This window comes from Bombus vancouverensis, chromosome 2 (assembly GCF_051014615.1).
Source record: "Bombus vancouverensis nearcticus chromosome 2, iyBomVanc1_principal, whole genome shotgun sequence".
Lineage (NCBI taxonomy): Eukaryota > Metazoa > Arthropoda > Insecta > Hymenoptera > Apidae > Bombus > Bombus vancouverensis.
In genome coordinates, this window is record NC_134912.1 from 8,651,480 (window position 1) to 8,670,314 (window position 18,835).

The 18,835-nt window shown below is 39.1% G+C and overlaps 1 protein-coding gene across 1 annotated transcript in view; it reads right to left on the reverse strand.

Annotated features, from left to right (window-relative positions):
- The window catches only part of LOC117166308 (protein groucho), a 76,094-nt gene extending 61,569 nt beyond the window's left edge, over positions 1-14,525 (reverse strand). Inside the window, exon 1 of the mRNA XM_033350163.2 lies at positions 13,982-14,525. Coding sequence (XP_033206054.1) covers positions 13,982-14,047 — 66 coding nt within the window. The 5' untranslated portion in view covers positions 14,048-14,525. The remainder of the gene's footprint in view (positions 1-13,981) is intronic.
- Positions 14,526-18,835: the final 4,310 nt, after the last annotated feature.

The following is an 18,835-nucleotide window of genomic DNA, read 5'->3' on the forward strand; positions in this document are numbered from 1 at the left end:
GAGCTTTGTTCGACATGTTCCACCAAGGACTCCGCTGACAATGGTCCTCTTGATTCCAACGTTTCGCTGCCCCTTACAAATTAGTCCGTATTATCGCGCCAACAATGCGGTTACTTCACCATTTTCTGGCACAGACCGACCTGGCAGACATGTTCAAAAGTCCCAAAACATCTTTCACCAAACTTGTGCAGAAGAATGTAAAGAAGCTTTTACAGTTTCTAAATGTTCCTCGCAGAAGTGATACGAATAGCAGAATGGTACTTTTATAACACAATCGTTGTAGACTATAAATTTGCTGTAATTTGAAGGGAGCAGTGTTCCATACGACTCATCGCGTAAAATAATATATTTTGTCTATGTTTTATTTCGGGATTCAATTGTTTTATTATTGTAGGAACCTCTTGTCTAATCAGCCATTCGTGACAAAAACGTGTACAGTTGATCTCATATTTTTGTGAAGAGAATATAATGATAACATTGAAGACTAGTTTTATTAAAAAATTTATACATTTATCGTTCTGTTTGTTTACAATTTATTAAAGTACAATGTGATATAATATAAAACACGATTAATTAAACTGAACTATAAATACATCTGTTCTCAATAAAACTTTATTTTCTTTATAAAACCATCCCACAAGTACACTGCCGTTACCGATAATTAATAAAGGCAATCTTTCTCGTACATTAGAAAAGAATTTGGTTCCTAGATGGAATACAACTGACCTTCCAAAAGCTTCATCTAAATATATATACACATATACACAGATATACTACATACATACACATATACACACGTATACTACATATATACAAATTTCTGTTACTTTGCTGCGCTACGAACTTCTCTTAGATTAAGAAGAAAAAGTTAATAATATTCTTGTTTATCTAATAAAAATATCACTTCCATCGATAATTTACGGTTATCGATGACCCTACGTAACGTGCAACGTGTTATAAATTACTCGTGGCAGAGATGAAACGCGTGGATGTTGCATCATTTTTTCCAACTCGTGAAAACATTTCTTTCGTGATTACTTCAATGAAACGGTCAGAGGTCAGCAGATCGTCGAGGGGAATAGATTTAATCATCACCACAATCACGTCGATAAAAAGTCATCATTGGTAACCTCGGCGAACGTGCACCGCAATAAACTAATGACTGACCGAAGATTATGCGCCGTGGCGTAATTTGCCGTCACTCGGTTACGTTATTTTCCGATTCTACGCTACGTTTGTAAAGCTGCGGCCGACAATTGTGTCGAACGGCTCCCTCGATGATACGCTTAATTGATGTAAAAAAATACGCATCTGTCTTGCTTCCGGCAGAAACTTTTAACTTCGATGAAATATCAATTGATCGAACGTTGAACGTTAAATTTTTTGATTTTTATATTTTTCATGTATAATGCTGTATACAGGTATCTGCAGCCAAAACTACAAAGTTACACTTAAAAGAGATGATACGAACGCAGTTTTAAATATATCGATGTATAAAAAAATGGATAAAATTTATTCAAAAGTATATTCCGTTTCACATCATATCGCTGTCTTACGAAATTTTTCCACTTCTATTAGGTTGTCCGAAAAGTTTCTTAGGTCTCATAAGATGATAATAGATGAACAACAATTTCTGTTTTATATTATTTTATTGAATTAGGTGTGATTCATTTCGTTCTATTTCTATTATTATGTTCGTGCATAATTCAATAAGCTAATATAAAACAGAAAACATTGTGCGTTTATTATTTCCTTATAAAACGAAAGAAACTTTTCGGACAACCAAATAATTTCTAATCTTAATTGTTCGAATGTTATTCTGGTAATTACATAAATCGTATAAATTTCCTACCGTGTGACAAATTTTGTATTAGAAAAAAAATGGAACAGTGGTAGTAGGCTACAATGCCTTTTCGATACTTCAAATAGCGATACACACACGGAAAAAGAATTTTCAAAAACAAATTGAAACTAGCTCGTTCACGGTAGAATATCCCCTTAATCGATTAAATTCCTATTGCGTAACGGAGAGGTGAAAGGTTGTGCCTTTTTGCAGGGATTCCGTGCTACGTGCGGAATTGGTTTGATAATGCAGCTGTTCTGGGTTAGCGCAGACTGTTTGTATATTTTGCAACAATTACAACCAAGGGATTTGTACGCTGCACGATTTCTCGGTGGACCTGTTCATGTGAATGCGTACCGCAACCACCGATTAACAATGAATTTTTGAGTTCCGACCAGCTCGTCGCAATCCACTCGGCGCAAATAAATTTAATTATACTCATTAACGAATTTAATTAGAGAGAAAAAATAAGCGGTAAATCCGGACAAACATTTGCTCGACGTTGATTTATTTTTGGGTAGCATAATTTAAGACCAATTTTATCCAAAACAAATACATTTATTTATCGTTTAGTGTGTTTAATTAATAATTTGTTAACATACAATGTTGCATGTAGAACCTCAAGCATGAAAATGTTAAATACAACAATTCCGTTGATGTTCACAACTTATGAATTATTTATAAAGTTCCGAATATTTAAATGAAAAAGATATAGATACTCGATATGATCATAAATTACTTGGTTAGGTATCGCGTTTAACTGCTATTCTAAAATTGAATGTAATTTACAATGAAGGCTACAAAGAGGAAAAACACGCGAAGTCACATTTTCCTAGGCTTTTACAGGACAACGATTTTATAATTCCGTAGATACGTCTGCAATAAATCCGATGCTATCGAAATTACCGTATTACTTGATTTTGCGATTGTACGATACGTATCGTTATTCCCTTGCCAGAATTTAAAAATTATTCTACTATAATAGTAACAGGTCTTTTGCATTTTTCTTTCTTTCGACGTGGCATTTAAATATTTCTTTTTAGACGTAAAATAACATTAATAGCAACAACATTGTTTATACTCTGTTGTTCGATTACAATGAAGAAATATATAAGATACATGCTATGTTTTACAAAGAACACACAAACGATATCTAGATGGAAGACTACACGTCGACAATCAGCGAAACTTCCAAAAAGTTTTTACGATCGGAACAACTTTCGAGCAACGATTTTCTCCTCCCTGTATTTCTCTCTTTGCTGCGATAAAGATACAGAAAAAGATTTCGATACCCCATTTAAAAACAGGCTATAAATAAAAGACTACAAGGTACAGTGAGGCAACACGATAATTCTCATATCGTATTCGATATTCCTACGATCGCAAAGCAATTTAGAGGCGAGTTACGAAAAGAGCCACTCGAGATATTCGCGGATACGTCAACGACGATCATACACGAGTCTTGTATTACACGTGCACGTCGCGTTATTTGCAGAGGAACGAATTCGTGTCGAGATATCGCGTGATAAGCGCGCAATTGCTCTCCCGGTCTCGAGTTTTCGCTTCGAGCGTTCACAGTCACTGTGTTCGACGATATCCGAGCGAAATGCACCTTTGGAATCCTCGTCGAGAATATTTCCCGCGGCCGAATTTCACCAAAGAGGACCCGCGTCATCATTTCTCGAAATTTTTAGACAAACCTGTACCTAGATATCGCGCTTTCTACGCTCTTCGAATGATATTCGTTCGCGTTTACGACGCACGTCGCGCATCGACAAAGACATTCCAAACGGAATCTGATTTATTCCGGACAATATCCGCGGGAACGACACACAGATTCCCGTGATATTTCAACCGAAATCATTCCTCTCCAGTTATCTGTGTAAAACGAATTATATAAAATTTGACTGATCGTAGTTGTATGAAATAAAAGCGACAAGTTAACTAGAAATTTTTTAAATATTATATTTGTTATGCGCTTTTCTGCCATTTGCCGTGACGATATTTTCTAAAAAATGCTTAACAATTTAGCTATTAACGTTTTAACGGTGTAATATTATATAAGGGTGAATTGGAAATGAATTTCAGAGAATAATTATTTCTTTTGCATTTTCTGCATAATTTGCCAAAATTATATCATGCACTCAATTTTGTATTGGAAATGAATGTTAATAATCTTGTTACGTATGAAGGGATTGAAATAAAAAGAAGGAAGCATGTGAATAGATTATACCCATAGATTATGAGATTAATTTTAAACTTAGAGTAAGTAGATGCAAACGAAACTCTTCCTTTAATTTTTTTCCTCCAAATACGCTTTTTTATTAGAAAAAAAATGTCCACCGTTCGACTTTACAAACGATTGTACGATACAATAAAGACATAAACAAATATTACAGAATGTTTTGGAAATTCTTGGAAGCTTAGAACAATAAAAAATACCGCCCTGAACCTAAATAAACTCGTATTGCCTACGAAGAATTAAAAATTAATCGCCAAGAAAGATAACTTCGATCATTCTATTTATAATTATCAGTCTATCTAGAGTATAATAGGTTTGAAGTTTTGAAATGAAATTTACTAGCGATGAAAGTTGTTTGCTTTAGTTGTTTGTACCTACAGCTTTCGCGTATTCTTAATTCGCGTAATTTGTTATCTCGAACAGTCAAATAATGACACAGAACGTGAGTACCTTGATAACATAAGAGTATCATTTTTAACTAAATGTCAAGGACAAAATATTTATCTTATTTACTACAATAATATTTGTACTAATTATTTAGAATAATTCAAGAATTCCTTTCCAAGCGATAACATTGTTTAGATAGGTGACCGTCTAGTTGTTTTAGTAACATAACGGGTATCTTTTATTTACTTTAACCGTTCAATTTAAACTTCACCATCCAACGCATCGAAAATTATTTTATACAGAGAAAGATGCGTCACGTTCAGTTTACTCTTTGTAATTAAAGTCTTCCATACTTTCATATCTGTTTGCAATGTATTAACCCATTTGTACTCGAACGTTTATCTAAGTATTAAAAGTAATCATATTTATATATCCATAAACGTATCACGCTTCCAATAATCATTTCCAAAGAGAACGTGAAATATCAAGGAAAACATACGTGTATTAAGAAGTTAATATTTTAATACCAATGTTCCAACGCTACAAAAAAAAAAAAAAACAAAAGAAAAAAGAAAATCAAAATTACATAATCCTCCAAATTATTTCACATCTCCGCTATATCATCGCATGAAAATCAATTTTTATCGGTCGAAACAATTTTACGCCAACTTCATCGCCTTATATTTCACACCGATACATCCAATTCACGCTAGAGCACGACCAATCCAAGCTGTAACACGCGACAGCCGCTTCCCTCATCCTTCTCGAGAATCCTCTGACATCCAAAAACCAGCTGTCCGACTTTATCCCGACAGAGTTTCGCGGGATTAAACGACGACCGAAGGACCAAAAAATAAAAGAGAAACGTTCGTCTCGTCGATTGCCAGACCGCAAACGTTACCGGCGGTTCGAAATTCTCGAGAGCCACAGCGTTTTGGAGTAGTCGGTCCGGAAACACCGGGGCTCGATCCTTAACGATCGATCCCGTCTAGAAGTTTAAAGTATCGTCTGGAGAAGAGAACGAAAGGCGGTGGAAAGCCGTCGGCAGGAACGTGGGAGGGGTTGTTCGCTGTTAAAACTTTCCGCCTGGAGTTTCGTAATGATCGGCGAGCCAGTTTGTCCGGAAATAATATTTGTACAGCTTGTACGTAAACAACCCTGGCGGCCCTCCAGAGTGCCAATAACACCGCCTGTGTCAACTCGGTCAAGTACCAGGCCGCTCAAATGAGTCACGATGCGAGAGCCAGAAGAAAGGTGTAACTCTTGGGCTTCGAGAAAGAGGCAGGGCGGTGTCCAACCACGCCAAGAGAGCAGTTTCTACCTCGTTCTTATTCCCCCTGTCTCCCTCTTACTTTTTGCTTTTACGACCGCAATAAACTTGCAATGACGCCCGTTGACTAACGACGCGAGATTCCGTTCGGTCGTTTACGTTCCATGCAAATTAGTAATTCACGAAAGGCTTTTAGCGCCTCCAAACGCGGCAAGCTTGTTTGGCGTCGTTTAAACATTGAGAACCCCGGATAAGGAAGATCGGACTGATCGCGGAACGGAAATTACGCGAATCATCCGTTGAGACTTTTCGGCGAAAGGCTGTGGGATGATTGTACGGTTGTAAATTTTCCAAGAATTTTAAGACTGCGGTGGTATCGTGCTATAGAATTTCTTACGGTGTGGAATAGAATATAGCATAGGATAGAGATTTTTCATGTAATAGAAAATTGAATTTCTTCGAACAAAATTTATTTGATACGTTATGGAATAGAAGCTGTGGAATGTAAATAATTTCATATACTTGACGCTTATGTATTTATGGAAGATTTTAACGCGTATATGAATGTACAAAATACTTAAAATAAGATACTTATATAATATTTAGAGAACGAATCGAGTCTTCAATTACGTTCTGTTTTTTTTTAGTTATTAGTTTAGTTATTAGTTAGCTTTTTAGTTATATTTCCAATTATGCAATTGCTCGAATTATAACAATGTAAAATACACGAAAGAATATAAGAAAGATGTTCCGAAGATAATACGTCAAATAGGAAAAAAACAATGTATGAACAAAGGTTCATGAACAGTATCAATAGTGAAATTTACATGGCTGATTTTGAAGAATTAAGAAAGTATTTACATGGAGTCGTGTATTTCCAAAAAGGTATTAGCACGTCCACAGATTATTTATTTCCATTTTACTACACCACTAAAAAGGAAGCAGCATTTGTATTCCAATTTAGTTAGCGTTCCGCCTCTAACCAAGCCATTTACAGTAACAATATCAAACTGTACTTCTAGCGTTATATACATAGTTACTCTATGAATGTTTCACAGATACGTGTATCTATTTTTCATTTTAACGGGTGACTAAAAATAAATGTAGAAAACCAACGAAGAACAGCACATTCATTAATAAAGCTCTCGTCAAAAACAATTAACATGGCATGCAGCATTCACAATGGAATGGTGGGATTTAACCCCATAAGGGAAGATAACGCAAATTTCGAAGAAGAATAGCGAATTAATTCCAACAACGCTATTTCAAACGCAGAATACACGAAACGAAAGAACATATAGTTGATTGACATTTAATTTTACATAAAGCAAGATATGCTTTTAGCCACAATTTAAACGAACTATCCGAATAATTCACACATTCCATGCATTACATACGATCTAATCGAATGATTCATCGAAAGAAACGTTTCTCTTATCGAGCTTCGTTGCAACGAGCACGAATCATATTAAAAACATTAAACACGCCTGTGTGACTGGCTCTAAATTTCCCTATTGCCACTTTCAACGTCCACGTCCAATATAAAGCGTGACGATAAATTATCGCGAAAGGATTTCCAGCAAAAATCGAGAGCAAACGAATGTCCTACGGAAAAGAACGACCGTGACAACGATATCATGGTCCACGATCCACGCGGAACGGAGGTGTGCGGAGCTATTTGCACGTCGCGAGATTTATAATGCGCGCCAATTACACGTAACACGCTTCGCTCATTCCGCGGTGTAATTCATCCCGTGTAATTACCAATGCATATTGCGGTCTCTGCGGAAGCTCGGAAGCGTGCGAACCGCGAATTTCGTGCAATCGTACTTCGAATCCCTTCGTTCGCTCCTCTCTGCCCCACCCGCGTCTCATCCCCATATCTCGTCGCCATCTCGTCGTTCCGCTCGTCTCGATTTCAATTTCGCCCTGATCCTGCCTGAATATATCTCTCCCACATACACGCCGCTTCTCTCCCTTTCTTTTTTTTTTTTTTTCACGTCACTCTTCCCAGCCCTGTTCCGCTTTTACATTCCCCGCGTGCTCCCTCTTTTCTTCGTTTCCACACGCCAGACGACAATTACGCGACGCGACCAATTGTTCCCGCGTATATCGTCATATAATAATTACAAGAAAGTCTGCCGGTTCCATTATCGCTCGGGATTTAATTCGATTCGAGTTTAAATGTACTCTCCTCCGTTTCGATTTACACGATTCTTTTTTTCTCTTTCCGGTTTTTTACTTTTTATTGGATGGTAGCTGGAAGTGGAGAATAGCCGGTGCTCGGCCGAGGATATGCACGTGGATGCAATTTCGATCTTTTGCTAAATTCACCGATCGATCAAGGTGAGATTACGCAGGATCTCAGTGGATATGTTGCAATGGAATATAACGTGGAATACAGTAATTGTATTTTGCTCGAAGATGTTCATCTTACGTAATACGAAATGTGTTAAAGGGCTGTTAAGCAGGAGGGGATTATTTGGATTTTTACTAAATTCTGGTTGTATCTGAGAAATATACAGGGTGATTCTACGCGAAAAAGAAGTTGAAAATATAGAATAACAATTTTTTTTTAATTTTTTTTTTAATTTTTCCATCGAGAAGCCTCAAACGAAAAATTTGTATTCTATATTTTCGACTTCTTTTTTCGCGTACAATCACTCCCTTTCCGCTTGTACCACCAGTTACCAACCACCCTGTATATATGATGGAGTATTACAATGGCTTATATACGCGTGAATAACTTACCTTCAAACTAACAGACCGAAGTAAAATTCGTTAGATACTTCATGAAAAATCGAACGCTCCGATATCTTTAAATCGAACTAAATTCGAATGAAATATTCCAATATAAAATTACATGATGGCAAATTCGCCGGTATTGTGAGGAATTCTTGGCAATTGCGTATAGCAAGATTTATTCCAACGTTGGAATATTTCTCAACAAAACAAACATGCGTTCCGATAAAAACCTTTTCACAAATTCCTCTCATTACCTTCGTCATAAAAAAGTAAAGATTGTAATTTACTTTCGTATCATCCTGTATTAGCATTACGCTATTATAGAACCTGTTCCCACATAGTCGCATTTCCTTTTATCCGATCGTAAACGATTCTGCCTTTAACCGTACTATCGGTAAGTCGATGAGAGTTGGTTATTCCTGTTTTATCGCCGTAATACGCGCCGTTTACAGGTTTCCGTAATCGATACGAGAAATGCTTATAAAAATCTAGCTTGAGAACATGCTGCCTCGTTGCGCCTCTCTAAAGACGCGTCCCGCCACTGTCGGTTCGCCGTCACTTCCAACAGCCGTATCTTAGCTTTTTACACTTTAATCTGGTAATCCTATTAACATCGTATAATCGTAAAATTCGAACCCTTGCTCGGGTGAGGTTATAATTTACAAAGGGGACAGTTGGTTGTTGGCAAGTGCCTGCAATGTAAACACAGATGCCGTGTTCTTGGATCTTGGGGTGAGAAAGAAGCAGATGAAAAGAGAAAAGAAAAAAAAAAAAAAGAAAAATAGAAAAAGCTGGTTACCTGAGTTGCGATCGACTATGTTTGCTTAGCATTGTCAGCCTCGATTGTTTGACCGGCTCGTTACGGCAGGTACTCCTACTTTTATTGATCCTTCACAGTTTCGAATAATATTTTTTGAGCAAACGCGATTCGTCCTGGTGCGAATGCTGTTCACGAGACTCACTTTTCAGTGAAAAGACATCTAGGTATAGATGTAGGGGATGATCTCTGTTCGAGAAATAGAAACTCGAATCGGAAAAGGTTAGTTTGAAATATAAAATTAGTTGCATATTTCGAGGGTGATAGATATTTGGAATGGTGGAGAAAATTGCAGTTCATATAATTATGAAGATATGTGCGTAGTATCGTATAATCGACTATGTAATATTACACGTGCGAGTGAATATCAATGGATAGATATAGATAAGATGGAAAATGAGCTGAATAGTTTTAAATTGATAAGTATATAAATATATGCATTTATACGTTCAATTAGGTATACATATATTGGGTTGTCTGAAAAGTGTCTTTCTTTCGCAGACGTGTTTTTTACAACAGTGCACCTTCATACAAACGTGAAACCAAGTCTGTGCAGCCACGTTTGCACTACCACGCTACCTCACAACACTTTAATGATTCTGCGACGATTCTCTCTCTTTCCTATCACCTACACCAGCTTCCTAAAGATTTATTCATGCACAAAACCTATACCATACGTCACTCTGCATCTGAATGTCCAGTATGCATATTACGTATGTTCTTAGAATCGTTTCTCAATCTATATCATAAGAGAAACACTCGATTCTTTTCATTCGATCTTCGAGCATCATTCGCGCTACATTTACAGATGAATCATTCCATCACATAAGCTCTTCACTAACCTTTTCGTAGGGATCAAGAATTTCTACATTAGACATACCGTTACATGTAGCGTATACTGTAGTGTATGCCGTTCTCTAGAACAATGGCTATACTATAAAATTCTGTTTCTTATACCTGACAGCTTTCTTTTCAACGACAAAGCCCGGAATTATATTAATCATATACAATTTTATAGAGTCTATAGTTTCAACTAAACGCACTTTCACATCGAACGCGTTATGAATCATTAATCGGTTACACGGCGAAAAGAAGCGTGTTCGATAACACGCATATCTTACGATACGATTGAGACAATAAAAAAGCAATTGTGCAATAGAACATCGAATAAAAATGGATCACCTAAAGCAAGCTTTTAAAACGAGCAGCAAATCTGCTCCACTTCCGATATACCGTATTGGAAATGTTCCAGCACTTTCAAATAATTCCACGCGACAGAAGCGTCTCCTCTTATCCAAGATCTATTTCCTTCCCTCTCCTTTCTTTTTTTTTCTTCCTTCGATTCCCGCCGTTTACTCGGTCGGTAATCGTCGATACATCGACCTACCGGTACCGCGCTATAGCAAACATAATGTAATTGCGGATATTGGCCGGCGGCGGTCACGATACACGCATTTATTTTCGTCGTATTCCCGACGAGCTTTTCCGCCTCGGCTCGCGGCCTGTTTACGGCCAAATGGAAATTTGCACGCCGGCCAAATATTATTCCGTCGGCGACCCCAACGCTCGTTCACAATCTCTTTTCCTCACTGTGCTCGCCCAGTTCAGTCATTCGTTCGTTCGTTTTTCGACCGTTTCTGCGCCACCGTCCGTCTATCCGTCTGTATATAGCACGCCCATGCTGTGCAACGCAAACACGCAAGATATACCAAGCCTTGTGAACAAACGAACTAGATGGAAACAATATACAGTAGTGCCGCGTAAACTGACCAGAGGTCGTGACCTTATCATGAGAGGTATAATTCTAAGAATGCCGCAATATCTGTCTTCCATTCAATGCATTTTCACTCAATGAACTAAGCCACTTGGTTTATTTTGCGACGAGAATAACAAAAGTCTGTTAACGAAACAAAATTCCAACCAGCTGATGCGATACATATTATCGTATAAGCGCTGTCGTAAAATCAGCAAGGAGTTGAGTTACACGGTTCGACTGTCGAAACATGTAATTTGAGATATATTTCGGGAGATAAGGAACTCGAGCTACTTTCAGAACGAAATCTTTTTCGTTTTTTTAAAAAGTATGCCTGATATAATCTACAACTACAAATCGATGTTCACTAATATGACAATTATTACTAAAGAAGAAGAGAATTGTTATAATTGTTACGAACATAATTTCTCATAATTTTAGTGGAAAATTGTAAGTAATATACCAGTTCACATATAACTTTTGCACGAGGCATAAGGCGCTTCCACAAGACACGTACAATCCTGACAATCATACTACCTAGTAGATATATATCTATGCTACATATAGTGAATTCAGGGTCCAAGCGAGAGGTCCAAAAAACTAAACGAAGGGAAAAAATTAGATTCGCGTCAATTCCATCGGACGCGTATTTATACACAAGAGGAGTGCATAGGTATTTAGCGCACAGACGCATGAGCAAACTTCGTCTCGCGCGCGAGTCAGAGTTCCTGCCGCGTGTGTGTACTTTGCAGAAAGAGAGTGATGGAGGTAGTGACGGAAGGGAAGCGCGTGTAGAGAGTGGAGAGGGTGATGGGTGCAGAACGTGGGTAAACTATCGAGAGAAAATAAATACGGGACCGGATTCATTCGACTAACGATCCGAAAGAGTTCGTCTGGCAGAGCGAGTATACGCGCGCGCGCGCGCGACTCGCTTGCCGTCGCAACCGTTCCGACGACCTGCCCCCCAAAAAAATGAAAAAACGTTCTGACAGTACTTTTCAGGTCTACCTTTTTTATTCCGTTTGAGTAACGCCGGTGCACGAAGGGGAAAAGGCGGCTAGAGGGGAGGGGAGGCTATGGAGCCATAGACCATGAGCTACGAATTCATCTGACGGCAGAAAGAGTCTATGGACCTGGCACCCATATACCGGTCGATATATCGGTATCTCGAATTAGCATGGGTAGAGGCTCCGCTCCGACCGGTGCTGCAACGAACGATACTTATCGAAAGTACGCTCGCACAATTGAAAGGATTTTCGAACGTGAGGATACACGATGCATACTCGATATCCGTGGCGAAACGAGACGATGAATTGCGAGAAGTGTGGAGACAACGTTGTATGTACGTGTATGTATATAGGAATATGGGGGCGCAACGTATCGAGAGGAAGCCATTACGAGATGGATACTCCGAACTAAACTTTGTCTAATTTTTATTTGACATTTTTTTCAAATATGAATAGTCGCACCACTTGTATACTGTATACATATTTGTTAACTGAAAATCATAATGGCGTAAGCTAAGCTAGCTTAGCAGTATTTTTTGTAAAATAATGTTCTACCTTTGTTAATAAGAATTATAAAGAATATATTTGATGTGTACGTTAAAAGTATTAGGTATCAGATATAAGTATTATGGTAGAGAAAGAATTTATAATTTATTGAACTACGAAATTAAAAGAGCCTGCATAAATTAAATTACGCCGTTATATTAAAGTTCTCAAAATTTTGATTTGCTCTATATGAGTAAGACATCCTGTGAATTTCAATTCGTCATTTGTTATAAGACATTGATACTCAATATTTGTAAAGTACTTGGTTAATACGTCCCATAATTTGTCATTCAGGTCAAGTGATTCACCAGTAATTCACGTAGTATATTTGTCAGATATATTTGTTTAATAACTATATTGCGCATAATGGTCATAAAATTATAAAAATTATTAGTGTAAAAAAAAAAAAGAATCTAATCTAAAATATTAAAATATACATCATTATGTATTTCTTTTTACACGACAAAAAATTAAACAAAATGATTATTCAAGAAGTTTCAGGTAGAAAGAAAAGAGCGTACAGTCATTCGATGACTGATTACTACCAGATGCAATTTTCGTACCCTTATTCTTTACGACATGCAAATTGCTATCTTGTTGTAATGAGGAAGGTTAAATTTAATTTCACCGGTTTGGTTGTAGGTGCACTTCTGCTACGACAACAATGCGTCCACGGTGTATAAGTATATACACGATAATGTTGGGGGAAACCGACTATGGTTAATCGTATCTGACCACGGATCTGAATGTTTTCACGGTTGCTTTGTGCTTTAATCACTATCTATTGATAGCAAGATGTAGCGAGGTCACCGGTTCAAGTTAATCAACCTCATCACTTCGCGTATAATTTCCCGATAAATAGAAACTTAGAACGTGCGATAAACGATCAGAGCGAAAAGAAGGAACAACTGCGTTGACGACTCGCAGAAAAATCTATCGTTCAATATGCAAACGGTCTTTGTGCAATTGTCTCACGGAAATTGTAAATACGATAATTAACTACCGCGTAAACGACAGTTACACGCTCATTACATATACATATCAATAATTCCGAGCTCATTTCCTAGAACGTAAGAACACACAACTTTATAAGAATTTGCACGAGCACGTCGAAAGTTGATCGTGTTTGTCTGTAGCGTCGGATCGAATCATACGGTTCGACGCGACTAAACGCGAAAATCCAAACGCTTCGCCTCGTGAGCTCAATACAAGATGTCTCAATACTTCAAAATCCTTTGCTGTTTTATTTTTATCGCGATTGTCGTGTCAGTCATTCCTATCGAACGCATAAGTACGTAAGAAGAGAAGGAGGCAAAGAAAGAAAAAGAAAAGAAAGATCGACAAGTGAGAAAGAGAAATAAAAGCACTTACCGGGTGCCGTGCCGCAGCTGCCACAGCCACAGCTGCCGCAGCGTTTATACTGGCACTAGGGTACATCTTATCGTCAGAGGCCCTCGAAGAGGTTATGTTGCTTCCTCCCGTCACGACGAAGTCCTGCCAGGAGTAATGGATATGTCTCCGTTATCCTCAGGTATATCCGGCGGTATCCCAGGTCATAGCCAGTATACACTATTATTCACTGGTCAGCAATAAAAAACGAAATAACGGGAGAAGACACAAGACAAGAAAAGAATAGTCGAAGCTAGAGCACACACTAAGCACTGTCACTTTCTTCTTCGAGTCGTTTTCTCGTGGCAGCCACTACTCACTTGATACTCGTTTCACAATGAATATACACCGCGAAGAAAGCCAACATACGCTACGCGTGTATGTTTAGAATAGGAAATAATACTTACGATAGTATCGAATCACGTTAGAGTTACACAATACGAATACCCGACGGCACACACATGTAAGACGTAACTCCGAACGATCTACCCTCGACGACGGACGGGTATCAACTAATCAACCGCAGAGTCGAGGGGAAGCTCTTCCCTCTCCTTCTCCCGCACCGTCGTCCGCTACGCCCTCCCACTGCTTACCGCGACACCACGTGGTCTCCCCTTTGCTCGTCTTTTCCGTCTCACTCGTTCCCATCCAACCGCACAGTCGTTCCCTCTCTTTCTCACTCTTGCACCTCCGACAATCGGCCTCTTAGCTCGTTCGTCTCTTTTCCGTCTGGTCCGGTCGGTTGCGCGCGCGGCATAGACGGGCTCTTCGTATACTACGTTTCAGCTAGACAGGGAATCCGTTCGTCGCGATCCGCTTTGCATTTTTACTTACACAAAAACGAGATTTGCACGCGGTAGATCTTGCGGTGAGTTTGTAGCTGCATTACGCCGAGCGCGTATTAAATTATTACTCCAGACACGCTGAACATTGCTAACGCGCGCCGGAAAACCTATGTTAACCTTCCTCTTTATTACATGCAAATTTGATCGCTTCATAACGAATGTCGCTACCGCGATTCCTTCCCCATGCATTTATTAAATTAAATTACCTGCAAGCATCCAGAATTATTTTCAAACGATTATCCTTGTGTCTCGACGCGCATGAAGTTTCTCCGCCTAGCTTCAAATCGTATCGAAAAGGAATTTAAACAAACTACAATTACCATCGGCTTTCTCGTTCGTCTCATCCCAACTTCAAACCGAAAACGAACATTAAACAACAAGGAACCAGATATGCAAAACTTATTTCATGCTACAAATAAAGTTATTTTCGTTCCTCGAATCTCTCTGCTTATTCTTCTACCGCATCGTTCCGGTACAATCGGCAAAACCTTCTACCGTGGACCCGCGCTTTTCGGTTAGTTTACATTCGTCCCGTTTGTAGCCACGAACCTCTCAGATTGGAGTTTAGCCTGCTCTCGGCTCATCCGTCATCCTCGTCACGCTCGTTTAGTTTCTCTCATTTTCGTCCTCGCTATCTCACCGCCGCCAGTCCGTTTCATCCTCGACCTCTTACTTGTCGTACACCCCGCCTTCCTCTCTCCCTAACCCTCGACCACGTCGATGCCTTCTCTACTCCGCTACAGCCTCTTTTCGTCCCAGTGACTCCAACTCGACAGTGTGTGTTCTACAGTCGGCGTGTATACGTGTACACGCGTGCACGCCCTGTTACAAGCCTCGACGTTCATCCCCTTTGGATAGGGTGGTAACCATCGACGACCTTTCCGCCTCAACTCCCTGCAAACAATTATTATCACTTTACCCTTCCTGCACTCGGCCCGGTGACGCTTAATCTTATCGTTATTTAACGGGAGAAAGAAGAACAAGGCTACACGAGGGGAAAAGAGGGAGAAAGAGACTTCTCGGATAGAAGACGAGACGAGCGAGTAGTTTTAACGAGCGGTGACACGCGAGCCATGTTCGTCACGAAAATTTCGCGTACGCCAGAGCAAATGGAAGAAGAAATTACCGGAGCCCGCTAATGATACCGTGGCCAGGCAACGTGCACCCAGCGACATGCTTTAGCAACTGTAATTCGAGCTAATCGTTGCGCAGCGTGCTTGAGGACAAGGGGTGCATTTTTTTTCTTGTCGACCGTTTCTCTGTGTCGATGTCTTGCGGCAATAATTTTGCTTCCACATCGCGCTGCGTATCGTTCGGCGGCTCTAATTGTGAAATATTAGCATTACTTGAACCTATTCATGGTGTGATCAAATTTGGAGAAATTGAGGTTAGGTTGAACAAAGGACTTAGGAAATAATTTTGTTACAGTCATGGTTTTATTATCGTATTAATACGTAGATACTTTTAACTTCTCGTGAGCAATACGATTTAATAATTGTATTATGTACAAGATATATACTACATATAATAATTAGAATGTTAAATTCTCCTAACACTTTCTCTAATTCTTTTCACCATTCGTTTTACAAATTTCTTTAATATTCGATACATGAAGTTTTTTTACAAACGTTTTTCTGTTCGTTCACACTGCAATTGAACGTTCAATTAAAATTTCACAGCTAATTAATCTAGCGCCAGTAAAATTAGACAGCGATCAAACCGACTTTGCCGAAGATTAATTTACTCTCAATCGATAGCGAAACAAAAAAGGCTTTTAAACGTCGATTTCCATGTTAGAAAATCACTCGTACGTCGATTAAGCAAACGCATAATTACCGATATAGGATTAATTCGGTCGTTTTCTGGTTTAATTGGTTAATATCCACGAGCGTTTTGTGAAGTCATACTGCACGAGATCGTTTCGTTTGGCGGTACAGGATACAGAAATCTGTGCCGCATAATTCGAGTCGGCGCGAAAGCTGGAAAGAAACACGTCATCGCTTGTCATCGAACTAGAACGCTCGATACGAAATTCCTATCTTCTGACATATCGACGACACGTTTAACCGGATAATCCAGCGACAAAAATAGGACGGTTCTCGCCCGAATATTACGCGGGCGTACCATTAAAAGCTATGGATCGCACTTTTTCCCACCCTTCTTCACAACCTCCTACGCTTTTACTTCGTGTTTTCGAATGTTCGCGATGTAACACGAGCCACGACAGATCGCGAGTAAAAACCGGTTGCCTTCTCTCGCAAACAAAACCGAGTTAACGTCGCATTTTACGATGTCAGTTTTGACGAATGTGTGACGTTTTCTCAAACATTTCCCATTTCATCGTATTTACCGAACATTTTAACGACCATCTCTTCTCCCTTTTTCCGCACTTATTTCACCGGAGCTTCGTGATAGAGTCGCGTAGATGTTTTATCCTCTCGCGCCTTTCGTGATGTGTTATTTCATTGATCTTTCTTTCTTTCTTTCGCTCTTTGTTTGAGATCTTTTAGAATCTATTTCGTATTTTATACTTTTGTATTTTAACATTTGAAATATATATTATTTGCAAGGTATATATACATAGATTTTATTTGTAGATAGGAAAAACTGACTCAAAGCTACAAAAGTCCTAATATTGTCATGTACTTTACAGATCTTATACGTAGCTTTGAAAGAAAATGTTGAACATCCTGTCCTATACCAACAGCGCAAGTAATTCCCAGGTAGAAAGGTATTAGGGTAATTCAGGTAGAGATAAACCCTTAGAAAATTCCATCTAAGTATTTCTTAAGCTGTTTGTGAATATCACGGTATGATAATGCTTATTATTATAGACGTAATGATCGGACGTTTCAGAATTAACTGTGCCGTACTTTCCTAAAAGTTTAGTGAAATTCTTCTTTAATTCATCCTGCTATTATTTGACGAGATCTTTACGATACGACACTCATCAGTACATTTTAATAACGTTGGCTATAATCCTAATCTATAAAGACGATTTCGAAGCTAACGTATAATAAATCCGTTGTGTCAATGAGTAGAGCTTAACATCATTGTCGTTATTATTATCATTTAGAATGAGATCAATTCGCATCGTGTTCGTCACTTTTAGCTACGATATCAGTCTCGGGACGATTCGATTCGTGTGCCTATTTAAACAGTAGCGCGGCCGGACTCGCGTTTATCAATGAGGATGACGAATATTTAGGATCATCGATGTTTATAGTTTGTTTAACGCGAATGTTTGTCAACGCATGGTTTATTAATGCCGACAGAATTTCTCCGTTCACGTGGTGTATTTATTTACATCGGTCTATTGTTCGGTGGGTTCGTCGGGGGCGAAATTGATCGGCGTACGTCGAATCGATTGCCACGGTACATACGTGATAATTCTAGCGTGATCGAAAGATTACACGATTACCAGCGTAACGCGTCCCGTGCATGCGAATCTCTATCGATTCGCCGAAGAAAAACAGCCTTTCCACGCGTATCTACGTGTATCCGTGTGTATAATACAACGTTCCTTCCAATGTTACCTACTCACGCAAACACCTTTCGAATATTAAAATGAAACGTGCTCGTTAGACCGAACACGTATAGAAGTATACCTAGCTCATAACCCTTCTACCTTTAAAATCAGCATTTAAAAAGAACTATCACGGAAAGGAAAACTGTCAATGAAAGGCGAAGAAAGTTTCACCTGGACAAACCGTAAGTACATACGGGAAGCGAACGCGAACCGGTTTATTTAGATTCGATGGCACAACGTCCGATTTCAGTGAATCGCATGTCGAGCGAATTATCGCGACAGGATCGAAGACAAAGCGGGAATGCGATCACGGATGGCAGATAATCGTGGAATGTCTGACGTGGACGTGGAACGTGACTTCTCGACGACGACCACGTCCACGACAGAAACGCATGTGTCCTGTACGAGTTTGTCCGACTGTGTACGCTTGCTCCCTGCCGTGTACGTGCAGTTGCCCGGTTG